Source organism: Choloepus didactylus, chromosome 27 (assembly GCF_015220235.1).
Source record: "Choloepus didactylus isolate mChoDid1 chromosome 27, mChoDid1.pri, whole genome shotgun sequence".
Lineage (NCBI taxonomy): Eukaryota > Metazoa > Chordata > Mammalia > Pilosa > Megalonychidae > Choloepus > Choloepus didactylus.
Window position 1 is genome coordinate 18,299,116 of NC_051333.1, and position 15,804 is coordinate 18,314,919.

General features: G+C 38.3%; 1 protein-coding gene and 1 long non-coding RNA gene across 3 annotated transcripts in view; one reads left to right on the plus strand and one right to left on the minus strand.

Moving 5' to 3' along the window:
- LOC119521689 (zinc finger protein 260) overlaps positions 1-2,783 on the minus strand; it is a 129,351-nt gene extending 126,568 nt beyond the window's left edge. The window contains exons 1-2 of the mRNA XM_037820266.1: positions 2,415-2,783; positions 1,145-1,208 (exon numbers count right to left, since the gene is read on the minus strand). Coding sequence (XP_037676194.1) covers positions 1,145-1,158 — 14 coding nt within the window. The 5' untranslated portion in view covers positions 1,159-1,208; positions 2,415-2,783. The remainder of the gene's footprint in view (positions 1-1,144; positions 1,209-2,414) is intronic.
- The window catches only part of LOC119521708, a 29,892-nt gene continuing 16,709 nt past the window's right edge, over positions 2,622-15,804 (plus strand). The window contains exon 1 of one of the 2 annotated variants that reach the window (XR_005214403.1): positions 2,622-2,698. This is a non-coding gene — a long non-coding RNA (uncharacterized LOC119521708). Of the gene's footprint in view, positions 2,699-2,884; positions 2,966-15,804 lie in introns of those variants that run through there. The other variant, XR_005214402.1, reaches the window with a different exon arrangement.

Below are 15,804 nucleotides of genomic sequence, written 5' to 3' on the forward strand. Positions count from 1 at the left end.
CTCAGCCCATATTAATGTATCCAATCCTCATAGAAACTCTAAGGAATTGATATGATTATTATCTTCATTTTACAATGAGAAACAGTAAAATAGAGTTTAGTAACTACTAACTCTTTAAAATGCGGTTAGTGTGACCAAATAACTTAATTTTTAATTTAATTTGAATTTAAATACAAAAGCAATATAAAATTTCTTTCTATTAAACACACCTTATTGTTTTGGTAGGACTATACTTCACTTTCACTGTTGAAAACTTGTGTCCAAATTGAAAATCAGTATAAAATAAGCACTGGATTTTGAAAACCTAGTATGAAAATATGAATGTAAAATATATTGAAATAACATTTTGGATATATCGGTTTAAATAAAATACATTATTAAAATTAATTTCTGCTTTTTACTTTTTAAAATGTAGTTAATAGAAAATTTTAGATTATACATGTGGCTTGCATCATATTTTGTATTTGGCAGTGCTGCTCTAGACTCAAAGACTTCTACTCCACACTGCCTCTCACAATCTACGCCACTATGTGGTCTGAAACAGTCACTGCCAAATGTCTAACAAGACTTAGTTGTATAACTCAAATCTTCTCATGCATTCTCTGGAAAAACTCCCTGCCCTTGTTGATACAGACCTCTCTGCCCAAAACTTCAATCATATTCCAACTCTAAATATCTCCAAAACAGACTTCGTCACTTACGGATTGAAATCAATCAAACCATCTCCTACCTAGCTTTGTTTGAAAATCAAGTCAGTGAATAAGATCAAAGATATCTAGTGTTATTCTACCTAACCACTGTTCTCCTTAATAAGTCACATTCTAAATTAACCTTCTAACATCCTCCAAGAGATTTATTTCTATACCATCAGAATCTTCGGGGGGGGGGAATACATGGAGGATTTGAATGATTTATCCAATGGGTATATGAATATTAACTGGAAAGGAGAAGGGCATTTCGAAAAGTAGTAGAGAAGAGTACTCACACCTATGGACCCATCATTAATTGGGAATGTAAGGGCTGGGGACCAGGTAAATGGATAGGTCACTATTGGGCAGGACAATTTAGGAGAAGGAAAGCAAATATTACATTTTTTCTAAAACAAAAATGTATTTGGTAGAACAAAGAGAAAACACAAACAGACCTTGAGTTTGCCATTTAATAAGTAGTGATGCTCTCCTCCTCTTCAGGAGTGTTCTCTTGTAGAACTAAGGACCAAGAAGAAGGGACTCATGAGACTCTGACTGGCTGAATAAAAATGTGCTGTCTACACCAGATATGCTCCATCACCCACAACAAACACACCTGAACGGAAGTAAGAGGGAAGCTAGAACATGGTTGATTTTTTCCATTATCAGAGAGAAAGGTCAGCATCACCAATGCCTAGAGTGGAATTTAAGTTCACAGCAATTTCTAGGAGGGCACAGCTCAGGGAATCCTGTGGCTTTGAATCATGTAACTGGAAAGGTGCATCCAAGAGTGGTTCTCCTAGAAAGGAATCCTACTCCTGTATCCATCCTTTCATGTCTTCCCAGGAGCCTGTCTTAAGAGACAACTGCAAGACTGAGATACTCATTCCATGACTTAGGATGTATTTTTCTGCTTGGAACTTTTTAGGGCTGAAATTCATGACTTCCCTTCTGATGACTATTTCTCTGCAGCTAGATCTAACTGGCTACAGAGTGTTAGGGCCGAAGCAGAGAATCCAGGGAAATATGTTCCCAAAAAACACAGAATCTACTATTGGCCCTTTGGTGGAACACACAGCATCAATGCACCCATTTCCTTAAGCACTATGCAGGACACTGGGGTGAAGATGCCCAGATGAAGATATCACAGGCCCACTTCATTGCAAGGGCACTCTGGTTAACGCAGGTAGCGGAGTCTTCACAGGCAAAGATATATTCATACTCACAAAGGGAGATTCTTCCACAGAATTGGAGAAATGAAGCTCTACAGGAAACACAACCAAACTCTGACAGGGTCATAGGGGGAAAAACAAATAAACAAACACAAAAACCCTCCACCTTGTTCAGACTTGTTGTGAGTTACAACAGCGTTGTCACATGATCCCGTGGTCAGTGTTACACGCCCACGTCACTGGAGATCGCGGTCACGCAACAGGTTCCGTCACCACCCACACGAGCTCAATTAGGCATCAGTCAGAGCCTCCCCGACACACATACACCAGGATCCCGATACACACACACACATACACACACACACACACACACACACACAATAACACCTTGCAATGACCCTGTCACACTCAATCGCAACCACAGCCTTCACCGTCCGCAGCTCACGTACACACAGGCCTGAAAAGCTTCAGGCTCCACACGTCCCATTTGCGCCCCAGGGGCCGGGGACTCGCGAGCTCCTCCCGCAGCCCGACTCGGGTCACCGCAACTCACCAAGCAAAACCCAACCACCACGACGACACCGGACAGGGACCCAAAGGTTTAAGTTCTTTGCGGCCCGGGGCCTTTGGGAAACGTAGTTCACGGTGGAAAATATCCAGACGTTGCAGCAGAGAGCCGAGCCTACACTCCGCGAAAAACGCGCCACGCCCGGGAGACTCCTGGGAGTTCCAGTAGGCTCAAGAATGCGCAGGCGCAGACGACTGGCCTTTGGGGAGGGTTGCGGCTGTGGAGACCTCCGGGCGTGCTGGCTCGGGTAATGGTTCTCTGGAGGCGAGGTGAGATCGAGGAGGGAACCGGAGCACAGACCGAGGAAGTCATCGGAAACTCGGCCGGGGAGAGTTTAAGAAGGAACAGGAAACCCGGGCCGGGGCGGGCGGAGGAGGCGACCGGAAGCCGGGGTTGGGGAGGGCAGAAGAGGGAAGAAGGAACCCGGATCTGGGAGGTCCAGAAGGACCGAGAAGGGAAGATGTAACCATGAGCAGAAGGCTGAACAAGAAGTCTGGGAAGGAACCGGGAACCCGGGTCTAGAAGGGCTGAAACGGGTACCGGAGTTCGGGCCGAGGAGGGCGGAGGCAAGAACTGGGACCCCGGGCTGGGCGCGGTTTCCCCCCAAATGGTCGGAGTTGTGAATGGGGAGCCCCAAGGTGTGGCCGTGGCGGCGACCTTGAAGATGTCCTGGTGTTTTTCTTTTTGCGCCCAAAGCGGGACCTGGCACATAGCGGATGGTCAGTGTGTATACGCCGGACCTGGTGGGTGTTTTATACCAGCACCACCAGAAAGTTTTCTCGTGCCCTTTTTCAGTTAGTTTCACAACAGAAGCACCAGAGTTACGATTTCTGACAGGTGAATTAAGTTTTGTCTGTTCTACAATTCAGTATGCCTCTTTTAGCTCAGTCTAATCTTTGAGATTCATTAATGTTGTGTAGTTAATTCTTTTTATTTCTGAACAGCATTGCATGTGTGAATATGCCACAATTTGTTTATTCAGTTTTCTCTTGATGAGCATTTGATGTATTTCCAGGTTTTATTATGAATTAAACTAGCATGTTTTCATTTCTCCTGGATAAGTACCTAGTAGAGTAATTACTGGGTAATAGGTATGTTTATGCCTAATTGTCAAAACTTTTAGAATGACTAGTTGTGAATGATCTGTGTTTTAGACTGTGGAGCTAGTGGTTCCTGAGTTTGAGTTTGTATCCTTGTATTATGAGATGTAGTGGGGTTATGAATGTCATGTATTCTCTGTGGGGTTGTGGTGTGCTGGGAACTGAATTTGTCTGAACTGTTGTTTTTGCCATGGTTTTATATGAACATTCCCACTGTTGATTGTGAAAGTGGATCACTCTGTAAGTGATGTTAATGAATGACTGAGAAATTCTTTATATGTGTCTAGTCAGGTATGTATTTTGATTCTTCTCTTTCTCCCACCTGTATTAATAAATAGTTAATATTTAGCATAATGATTATAAACTAATATTTAATAGCAAATGTTTGCTAATTAACTAAGCTTATTTAACCAAGTTATTATGGAAGCTCTAAGGTAAATGGGGTTTCATGTGGCTTCTTTTGCCTCCCTTCTTTGTGTCTTCTCAGGACTGTTTACTTTTCTAAAAATGAATCCAAAAGAGCAGTGGGCCTCTCCTGCAAGTCTTAAAGCCATGGCTCAGATGAAATGATCTTTCTTCTCTTTTGTGAAATAGTCCTTTTCACCATAGAATAAATGAGCCTTTGCCCATCTTGAAACTTCTGGGTACAAGATTCCCTTTCATTAAACTGGTCCCCAGTTCCTTTTATTCTATCCAGATGAGCCCGTGCCTTCACAAAGTTCCTTTCTAATTTTAATTAATATGCACTTATTAATTGGATATTTCATTCAGCATCTCCTTGTTCAGTCCCACAAACAGAAATGCATTCTCTTGAATTAAATAAGCATATAGTCCTCAAATGAACCTTACTTGAATAGACAGTGATTTGATGTCTAAGTAGTGAGTTCTTCAGGGAGCCCATACAAGGGAAAGCTTTCAGCATGTCCACAGGCCTGTTTTCTAGTGAGTAAAGATGGAAATAGAGTTGATACATTACAATATTAGTACATATCAAGAAGAGAGGTCACCATGCCACTCGGTGAACTCCCTTCTCCTCCAACTCACATTTCTGGATTATATTTCTTCATCACTCTCTGGTAATCTTGTTCCAGCAGTGCCTTGTCTTGTTTATATATCTCCATTATGTAATGGCCACTAAAATCATGGGAGTAATCTCGGGTGGAACAAGCACACACAAGAGCCTACTTTCTCTATGCAGGAAAGCACTGGGGAAATAAAGGGCAAGTGGAACAGGTCCTGGTTGACAGGAAACTAGGAGTAGAGCAGGCCTTGAATCTTGGTGGAAGGAAAAATGGTGTCATAAAGCCTTGCTTTGAAAGTTTAATTTGGTGTCACCCACTCATTTTTCTCTTCTCCACTCTTCCCTTACATTTTTTACAAGGTGAGGAAATCATTCCATATTTTTCCCCATTCTTCAGGTAAGGGGCAAGAACAGAAAGTATAAGAGAGACTTCAGAAAAAAAAGAGACATGTGAATGGATGCCTAGCCTTCTACAAATACACAGAAATGTCATCTACAATTTAATGAAACTTTTAAAAAAAGAGTCAAGTTCAAAAGGTAATAAGAAGGGAAAACTCTGAATCCAGAAACTAAGAGATGAATCAAAACAGTGTGAAAGTAACCTTGAGCTGACACCTAGAAACACCAAATGGATTTTCATCCCAAATATAATCTTTAAGAATCAGGTCCTGTTCAGTCCTACAAAAGAAATGATGACGGAGCTTGCTTGCAGTCTCCTGGTTTTTTTGTTTTTTGTTTTTTTGTGTTGTTTTTTTTTGGGGGGGGGGGGGGCGTGTGGTTCAGGTGGAAGGAGCTCACCCCTGACACTTGGAAACCAGGCCTTCACCTTGGAATGTGGGATACAAATATCCAAAGATAGAGAAATTCTAAGATGAGAAATTAACTTAAAAACTGGCTCCCCCAAATATATATATAAGCATAAGAATGTTGGCATGGCTATAGTAATATCAGATAGCAGACCTCAAGACAAATTGATTACAAGACATAAAGAGGGACTTAACATAATCATAAAAGAGCAGTTTATTAAGACTGTGTATGCATGTGTATATTCATCAGGAATATGATGGTATGAACCTATTATAGGAGCAGAAATTTCATGAAGCAAAAAGTGACAGAACCAAAGAGATCAATATATAAATCCACAATCATAGTTGGAAACCCATAACATATCTTAGTAATCGATAGAACTGTTAGGCACAAAATTCAGTATAGAGATGAGAACAACACCATCAATCAGCATGACCTAATTGATGTTTAAAGAACGCTATATCCCATAACTGAAAAATAACTCTTTTCATGTACATGGGCATTCCCTAAGATAGTCTGTTTGACCACCGAATAAGCCTCAATACATTTCAAAAAAATTGAAATATTACAGAATATGTTCTTTAACCACAAGAGACCTTAATTAAAAACCAATAACAAAAAATCTACAAAGTTCCCCAGTACTTGGAAATTAAATATCACACTTCTCAATAACCAGTGGGTCAAAGAAGGAATTGTAAGGGAGATTAAAAATTTTTTGAACCGAATAAAAATGACAGCATAGCAAAATTTGAGTGATGCAGTTAAAGCAGCATTTAGAGGTATATTTATAGCTTTAAATGCCTGTATTTAGAAGAAAAGAAAGGTTTAAAATCACTTATCTAAGTTTCTACCTTAAATATTGTATTAGTAGGGTTCTCTGGAGAAATAGCCAACAGGAGATACCTGTAAATATTATGAGATTTTATAACAGTGTTTCACTCAACGTTGGGAATGCGTGGGTCCAAATTCCATTGGGCAGCTGCCAGCTACCAACTCTGTAAAGGTTTTCGATGAATTCCCCAGGAGAAGCTGTCTGGCTGAAGTAGAGATGAAAATTCTCTCTTTTCTGACTGCTGAAGTCATCACTTCTCCTTTTAAAGCGTTCAACTGATTGGATGAAAGTCTCTGCTGAAGAAACTCTCCTTAATTGACTGTAGATGTAATCAGCTATAAATGCAATCAACTTACTGATGATTTAAGTCCATAAAATGTACTTGCAGTAACAGATAGAACAGTGCTAACTGGCCAAGTTGACATGTGAACTTAACCATCACAAACGTGAAAAAGAAGAGCAAACTAAACCCAAAGTAATTCGAAGAAAAAGGTAACAGTAGAAATCATTGAAGTAGAAAACAGAGAGACAATAAAGAAAATGAACAAAACCAAGTTTTTTGCTTGAAAAAATTTTAGAAATTGATAAGTCACTTGTAAGAACAATTAAGAAAAGAGAAAACAGAAATCAGTGTTAGGAAAGTAAAAGAAGATATCACTACAGATCATACAGATAGTAAAAGGATAGAATATTATGAACAACTTTATGCCAACAAATTTGACAACTGGGATGAAATAAACAATTTCCTTGAAAAGCACATCTTTCAAAAACTGACTCAAGAAGAAATAGAAAGAAATAGAAACTTTTCTTTAATAGATACAGAGAGAGTCAGTCTTTCTATTTCTTCTTGAATCAGTTTTGGAAAGCTGTTTCGGTACTACTGAAACTCCTATAACTCAGCCAGAATTAAATGTGGCAACACTGCATTGGGTACTCGACCTGGGGCACAATGAAATTCCCTTTTATAAAAAAACATAGCTCTCCCCCACTAAAGTAAGAAAGTTTTCACCCAAAAGATCTGTATATGATACGACAATATGAAAGAGGATATGAGGTAAGTATCTAAAGAGTTTATAAGGATAAATTCATAATGAAAGCATAAATAAAAACAGAATCAGCAGATTTTTAAAAGAACCAAAGAGAATTTCCAGAAGTAAAAAATTCAAATGAAAGTAAAGAATGGAGAGCTTAACCACTGAACACCTGAAAATGACTGAAGATATATACGAGAATATTATCAGAATGCAGCATAGAGAGAGAAGAGAAATAAAGAAGAAAAAATTAAGACACATGAAAGAAAATGAAAAGGTCCAGTACAAATCTAATGAAAGTCATTAACAGAGAAAAATAGAAAAAGGAGAGGAGACATTATTCAAAGACAAAATGGCTTACAATTTTCCATAATTGAAGAAAGTCATATTTCCATATGAGGAGTCAAAGTAAGTCTCAAGTAGGATAATGAAAGCAGTTGTAACATTTAAGCACATCATGATGATATTACAGAATAAAGAAATCCTTACAAAAGAAAAATAAAACAGAAAAGATGTATTACTTAAAAGGAACAGACAGAGGAGATGTCAGAAGACAATGATATACTATCTTCAAAGTAATGGAGGAAAAGTAGCAGTCAAGAATGGGGCAAAAAAACAAAACAAAACAAAACAAAACATACAAACATTTTCAGACGAAACCAGAGAGTTCTGTCATGGACTCACTGAAAGAATTTCTAAAGAATGTATATCAACAAAAGATAAATTAAACCCAGAAGGAGAGAATGAGATCAAACAAAAAGTGGGTGAACTAGGAAATTGGTAAATATGTTGGGAAGTCTATGTGAACATTTACTAAGTAATAATGATTAATTTTGTGGAAATCAGTGTGAGCATTTACTAAGTAATAATTTTGTGGTATTTCAAAACAATTTAGATCAAGAGCACTAGACAACAATAGAAAGAATTTTCTCAAAGTATCTATGGACCTTTTTTTTTGCTGCTCAAAAAAAGATTTTGATTAGGTGAAAGATGCAAGTTAAATATTTAAGGGTAATCTCTAAAAGCAATGCATAACAAGAAAAAAAGATAAATTGGACTTTGTCAAAGTTAAAAGCTTTTGCATCAAGGACTTCATCGTAAAAATAAAGAACCTACAGAATGGGAAAATATATTTGGAAATCTCATGTCGGATAAGGGTTTAATATCCAGAAATTATAAGGAAGTCCTACAGCTCAACCACATAAAGACAAACAACCCAATTAGAAAATGGGCAAAAGACTTGACATTTCTCCAAAGAAGATATGCAAATGACCAATAAGCACATGAAAAGATAGTGAACATCATTAGCTATTAGAGAAATGCAAGTCAAAATTATGAGACATCACACCAACTAGAATGTCTACTATCAAAAAAAAATTACAAGTGTAGGAGAGGATGTGGAGAAATAGGAACACTCATTCATTGTTATTGAGGATGTAAAATGGTGCAGCCACTGTGGAAAACTTTGGCAGTTTCTCAGAAAGTTAAGTATAGAATTATCATATCACTTGACAATCCCACTTCTAGGTTTATACCCCAAAAACTGGAAGCAGGGACTCGAACAGATATTTGTACACAGAGCAGCAGCATTCACGATTGCCAAAAGGTGGTGGAAGCAATCCAAGTATCCAACAAAAGATGACTGGATAAACAAAGTTGGGATATACATGCAATAGAAGATTATTAATCCATAAAAAGGAATGAAATTATAATAACAATGGATGACCCTTGAAGACATCATGTTGAACAAAATAAGGCAGACACTAAAGGACAAATCCTGTATGATCTCACTGATATGAAATAATTAGAATAAGCAAATTCGTAAGTCAAAAACTAGAATATAGTTTGCCAGGAATGAGGGTGGTTGTAGGGAATGGGGAATTAATGCTTCATTGGTACACAATTTCTGTTTGGGGTGATGGAAGAGTTTTGGTAATGGACAGTGGTGCTGGTAACAACATTTGAATGTAATTAACACCACTGAATTATATACTTGAATGTGGTTTAAAAGGGGTAATTTTAGGTTATATATATGTTACTGGAATAAAATTTTTTAAAAGCCATAGGACTGTACAGTACAGTGAACCCCAAGTTAAACCATGGACTATAGTTATTAGTACAATTATAATAATATTCTTTCATCAGTTGTAACAAAGGTACCATACTAATTCAAAGTGTTAATAATAAGGAAAACTGTGTGTATATGTGGGGGGGGGTATGTGGAAACTGTACTTTTTGTGTGATTTTTCTGTTAACTTACAGCTTCTCTAATAAAAACATTAAAATGATTGCTAGTGAGTTTTTCCCAACAATATAAGTTGTGACATCACATTGAGAAAGTAAACAACTGAAACCCACCCCCCATGCTTGATATATCCATGTCTATATTTTATTCTAGTTGAACACCAGCTGTGATCATGGATGGTTGCCTTCTCATTCTTTCTCCCTCTGGGTGGACTGCAGCCCTCCTAAATAGCAGTTCTGATGCCACTTACCCTGGTCTATTTTTTGATAGCATTTATCACAATGGAAATATGTGACTCATCCCCTGGGAGTCAGATCCCACATAGGTGGGAGGGCACTGAGTTCACCTGCTGAGTTGAGCCATGTATGTATTTTTAAATTTTCTAGTTAGCCACATTAAAAAAGTACAAAAAGACATGCAATTAATTGCAGTAAGTTTATTTAGCCCAATATATCTATAATGTTATCAATTCAAAATCATGAGGTCTACACTATACTGCTGACTATAGAGCTCATAAGCACTGTTTTTTCCCACTCATCATTAGTTCTAATTTGCATTGCTACTGCAAGGGCCATTTTATCATTCTGAGCTGTCTTCTCCATATTTACCACTCTTAACTCCTTCCAAAATCTTCCATATCTCCATAGACACTAATGCCAGAACACTAAGTACAAGTGTGTCCAGATACCACCAGGTCTTCTTGAGATTAGGGAAACTCTTCTATGGCTGGGCTTTAGGCCCATATATTGATATTTTTCTTTGACATCTCTCTCCCTTCATGTCTCACCTTCCCCCAGATGTCTGCTTGTCCAACCCCCTCAGCTCCTTCAATTTCCACTCAGATCTCAACCTTTCATTAGGCCCACCCTATGTAAAACTGCAACCCTCCTCAAACAGCAGTTCTGATCCCACTTACCCTGCTCTATTTTTTCATAGCATCACAATAGAAATATGAGTCACATATGTATTTCTTTTATTTTTATTTTGAAATAATTTCAAACATATAGGACAGTTGCAAATACAATACAAACCCCATACAGAGAACTCCAACACCCCCCACCCCCAGATATCCATATCTACCGATTTTACATTTTGCTACCTTTGCAGTACTTTTCTCCTTCCTTCCTTCCTTCCTCCCTTCCTCCCTTCCTTCCTTCCTCCCTCCCTCCCTTCCTTCCTTCCTTCCTCCCTCCCTCCCTCCTCTCTGTTTCTTTCAACTATATCTATTATCTTTCTATCAATTATCTATCTACCCATTTATCATCTTCTGGACATTTGAAAGTAGGTTGTATATATCATACTTCTTGAACTCATAGCACTTCCATGTACATTTCCTACAAACAAGGATATTCACTTACGTCATTAACTTAACTGCAGTTAATTCAAGAAAACTAATATGGATATAAAGCTTAAATTCTATATTCCAGTTTTTCCTTACGCCCCCCTTTGAGCTTTTCTCCTCCATTCTTAGATCCACTCCAGTATCATATATTGCATTGATTGTCATTAACTCCTAATTAACTCTTTTTTTAAATTAACTATATATAAATTTTTTTAAAAAGATATACAATAAAAAAAAACATTTCAAACAAACCATAACAAGGGAATAAGAAAAAGACAATTAACCTCAAATAACTAGTTTACTTCCAACGTGTTCCTACTCTACCCCAAGAAAATAACCTAATATAGCAACATTTCTATGAACTTGTTCCTACCATACCCATCAGCAATTAACAAACCATAGTCATTCCTGGGCATTCCCAGAACATTAAATTTACCCACGATAGCTTATCTGTTCTTATTGGGTTATCGTTCCCTCTCATTAATTGCTCTCTATCACTAGTTCCCCTACATTCTATGTTATAAACCATTTATTTTAGTAGTGTGTTATTTAACCTCCAGGTATTTGTGAATTTTCTGAGTCTCTGATGGTTATTGATATCTAATTGTATTCCATTGTGGTCAGAGAATGTGCTTTGAATAATTTCAATTTTTTTAAATATACTGAGGCTTGTTTTATGTCCCAGCATATGGTCTATTCTGGAGAAAGTTCCGTGATCACTAGAGAAAAATATGTATCCTGGTGATTTGGGATGTGATGTTCTATAGAAGTCTGTTAAATCAAATTCATTTATCAGATTGTTTAGGTTTTCAATTTCCTTGTTGGTCTTCTGTCTGGTTGATCTGTCTATAGGTGAGAGTGATGTGTTGAAGTCTCCCACAATTATTGTGGAAACATCCATTGCATCCTTTAGTTTTGCCAGTGTTTGTCTCATGTATTTTGTGGCACCATGATTGGATGCATAAACATTTATGATTGTTATTTCTTCTTGTTGAATTGTTCCCTTTTATTAGTATGTAGTGGCCTTCTTTGTCTCTCATAACATCCTTGCATTTAAAGTCTATTTTATTTGAGATTAATACTGCTACTCCTGCTTTCTTTTGGCTGTAGCTTGCATGAAATATTTTTTCCATCCTTTCACTTTCAATTTCTTTGTGTCCCTGTGTCTAAGATGAGTCTCTTGTACGCAACATATTGATGGTTTATATTTTTGATCCATTCTGCCAATCTATATGTTTTAATTGGGGAGTTTAATCCATTTACATTCAATGTTATTACTGTGAAGGCATTTCTTGAATCAGCCATCCAATCCTTTGGTTTATGTTTGTCAGATATATTTCTTCCCTCTCTCTCTTAATGTCCTTTAATGAACCAATATTGACTCTCTTTAGTACTGAACTGCTTTCCATCTCTCTCTCTCCTTTCTTTGTTTCTTTGTTGGGTAGGGCTCCCTTTAGTATCTCAAGTAGGGCAGGACTTTTATTAGCAAAATCTCTCAGCATTTGTTTGTCTGTGAAAAATTTTAGCTCTCCCTCAAATTTGAAGGAGAGCTTTGCTGGATAAAGTATTCTTGGTTGGAAATTTTTCTCTCTCAGAATTTTAAATATGTCATGCCACTGCCTTCTTGCCTCCATGGTGGCCGCTGAGTAGTCACTACTTAGTCTTATGTTGTTTCCTTTGTATGTGGTGAATTGCTTTTCTCTTGCTGCTTTGAGAACTTGCTCCTTCTCTTCAGTATTTGACAGTCGAATCAGAATATGTCTTGGAGTGGGTTCATTTGGGTTTATTCTGACTGGAGTTCACTGGGGATTTATGCTTTGTGTATTTATATTGTGTAGAAGGTTTGGGAAGTTTTCCCTAACAATTTCTTTGAATACTCTTTCTGGACCTTTACCCTTCTCTTCCCCTTCTGGGATACTAATGAGTTTTATATTTGGATGTTTTATTTTGTCTATCATATCCCTGAGGTCCGTTTCGATTTTTTCTATTTTTTCCCTATTCTTTCTTTTGTTCTTTCATTTTCCATTCTGTGGTCCTCGAGGTCACTGATTTTTGTTCAGCTTTCACTAGTCTTGCACTTTGAGTATCCAGAATCTTTTTAATTTGGTCAACAGTTTCCTTTATTTCCCTAAGATCATCTGGTTTTTTTTTTTAATTTACTCTTGCAATTTCTTCTTTATGCTCTTCTAGGGTCTTCTTCATGTCCTTTATATCCTGTGCCATGCTCTTCTTCATGTCCTTTATATCCTGTGCCATGCTCTCATTGTTTGTCTTTATTTCTTTGATTAATTGCTCCAAGTACTGTGTCTCCTCTGATCTTTTGATTCATGTGTTTGGTTTGGGGTTCTCCATATCATCTGGTTTTATCATATGCTTTAAAATTTTCTGTTGTTTTTTGGCCTCTTGGCATTTGCTTTACTTGATAGGGTTCTTTCAGAATATGAAGGATTATTCAAAGACGAATCTGTAATTTGTCAGATCTTCAGCTTGGTGGCGTACACTTTCTCTAACCAGCAGATGGCATCCGCGAGTCACCTGTTCCCCTCAAGTCAGTTCTCCCCAACTTTGTCTTTGTGGTGTGTGGGGGTCTGATTCTTGTGGGGTCCAATTGGTGCACCAAATTTGGGTGTGTTGTTGGTGCTGTCCGCCCTGAATGTGGGGCGTGTGTCTGAGTGGTTAGGGAGGGAGGGCAGCTTTAACAATCAAACCTCCCAGGTGTTCCTGGAGATTTAAGGCTGTTGCAAGAGTCTAAAACTTCATTTCAGTCTCGCCACAGATTGTCTCTGCTGCTGACCCACAAGTTTTTGGTATTGGTGTATGGTCCCTGGGATTTCCGAGTGGGTCCCTCTTCCAAGCTGTGCCCTTCTAGGGCCTCTGCTAAGGGCAGGTTGTGCTACGTCACAAGTGCGCGCTGTCCCTCAAGGAAAGTTCTGGGCCGCTGGGCTGTGTAGGGGCGTTCCCAGCCTGCTGAAAGGATGGCTGAATGGGGCGTGTTAATTTCCCCCTTTTTGCACAGCTCTGCCTTCCCAGCTCTGGGACAATTAGCTGCGGGTGCACGAAAGGCTATTGTCCATACCCAATATTGTGGTGTGTATGTGTGTTGCTGGAAATATTTCCTGTCACACTGGGTTTTTTGGCTCGGCTCTGGGCTGTGGCTCCAGCACTAGGCAGGAGCGTTCCCAGCCCGCAGGGAAGATGGCTGCAAGGGGCATGTTTTTTTTCCCCTTTTGGCTAATCTCTGCCTGCCTCGCTCCAAGACAATTAGCAGTGGGTGCATGAAAGGCTATATTCCATGCCCGATATTGAGGCGTTTGCATAGCCCGATCCTGCCGCACTTCAGTGTGTGGTTCTTGCTGCCATATCTGCAGCCGCTTTTCTAAAGAGAGAACTAGTCCACCTCCAAACGCCAACCCTTGGTTTCCCCACACCACAGTGTGGCTGCCAGATATTTAGCAGCTTACTCACTCGTTTCAGAATGCAGACTCGTGGTTTCACCAAGTGCACAGTCCCTGTGGATTTATCAGACCTTGACCAGCTGGTGCTTCGCTGGAACAGGTGTTATGGGTCACTTTCTGGCTTTTATCTAGTATTTTTCATGGAGGTGTTTTTTTGCCCTGTCTCTCCTAGCCGCCATCTTAGGTTCTCCCACATATGTATTTTTAATTCAATTTTATTGAGATATATACACATACCATACAATCATCCGAAGTATACAATCAATTGTTCACAGTACCATCATATAGTTGTGCACGCAGCACCCCAATCTATTTTTGAACATTTTCCTTGTACCAGAAAAAGTAAAAATAAGAATAAAAAATAAAAAATAAAAGTAAAAACACCCAAATCCTCCTCCCCACCCTATTTTTCATTTAGTTTTTTGTCCCCATTTTTATGCTCATCCATACATACAGTGGATAAAGGGAGTGTGATCCACAAGGCTTTCACAATCACACTGTAACCCCTTGTAAGCTACATTGCTATACAATCGTCTTCAAGAATCAAGACTACTGGGTTGTAGTTTGATAGTTTCAGCTTTTTACTTATAGCTATTACAATGCATTAAAACCTAAAATGGGTTATCGATATACTGCGTAAGGTGGCCAACCAGAGTGACCTCTCAACTCCACTTGGAATCTCTCAGCCACTGAAACTTTATTTTGTTTCACTTCGCATTGCCCTTTTGGTCAAGAAGATGTTCTCAATCCCACAATGCTGGGTCCAGATTCATCCCCAGGAGTCATATCCCGCATTGCCAAGGAGATTTACACCCCTGGGAGTCAGATCCCATGTAAACGGGAGGGCAATGAGTTTACCTGCTAAGTTGAGCCACATATGTATTTTTATGTTTTCTGGTTAGCCACATTAAAAAAGTACAAAAAGATGTGAAATTAATTCCAGTAAGTTTATTTAGCTGAATATATACATAATGTTATCATTTCAAAATATAATCTATATAACAAAAATATTTTGCTTCCTCTTATTGTTTTAAGTTTTTAAATCTGGCATATATTTTTACACTTACAGCACATTTTAACTTGGATGCTAAATTTTCATTAAAAATGTTTGATCTGTATTTAGATCTCACAAAATTTACAGTCAAAAAACTAGATTCACATATCTAACTTGTTCCAAACATAAAATTGTTCCAATAACTGAATTGGGTATCACCTTTACAATTTAACTTTAAATTCATGAAAATATAATAAAAATCCATTCCTCAGTCACATCTGCCACATTTCAAGTGTTGAACAGTTCCCTGTGGCTAGTGGCTACCATACTGGACAGCACAGTTCTAACATGTTATATAACTTCATATATTAAGTTTATTGTCTTTGATAGAATATAAGCTCCACAAGAGCAGTGATCTTTGTTTATTCACTGGTGTATCCTAAGTACCTAGAACAGTGCCAGACACATAATCAGTGCTCAGTAGATATTTGTTGGATTACTCACATGAAGTCCAACAAAGGCTGCATTCTATGCTTCTCTCACAAAGG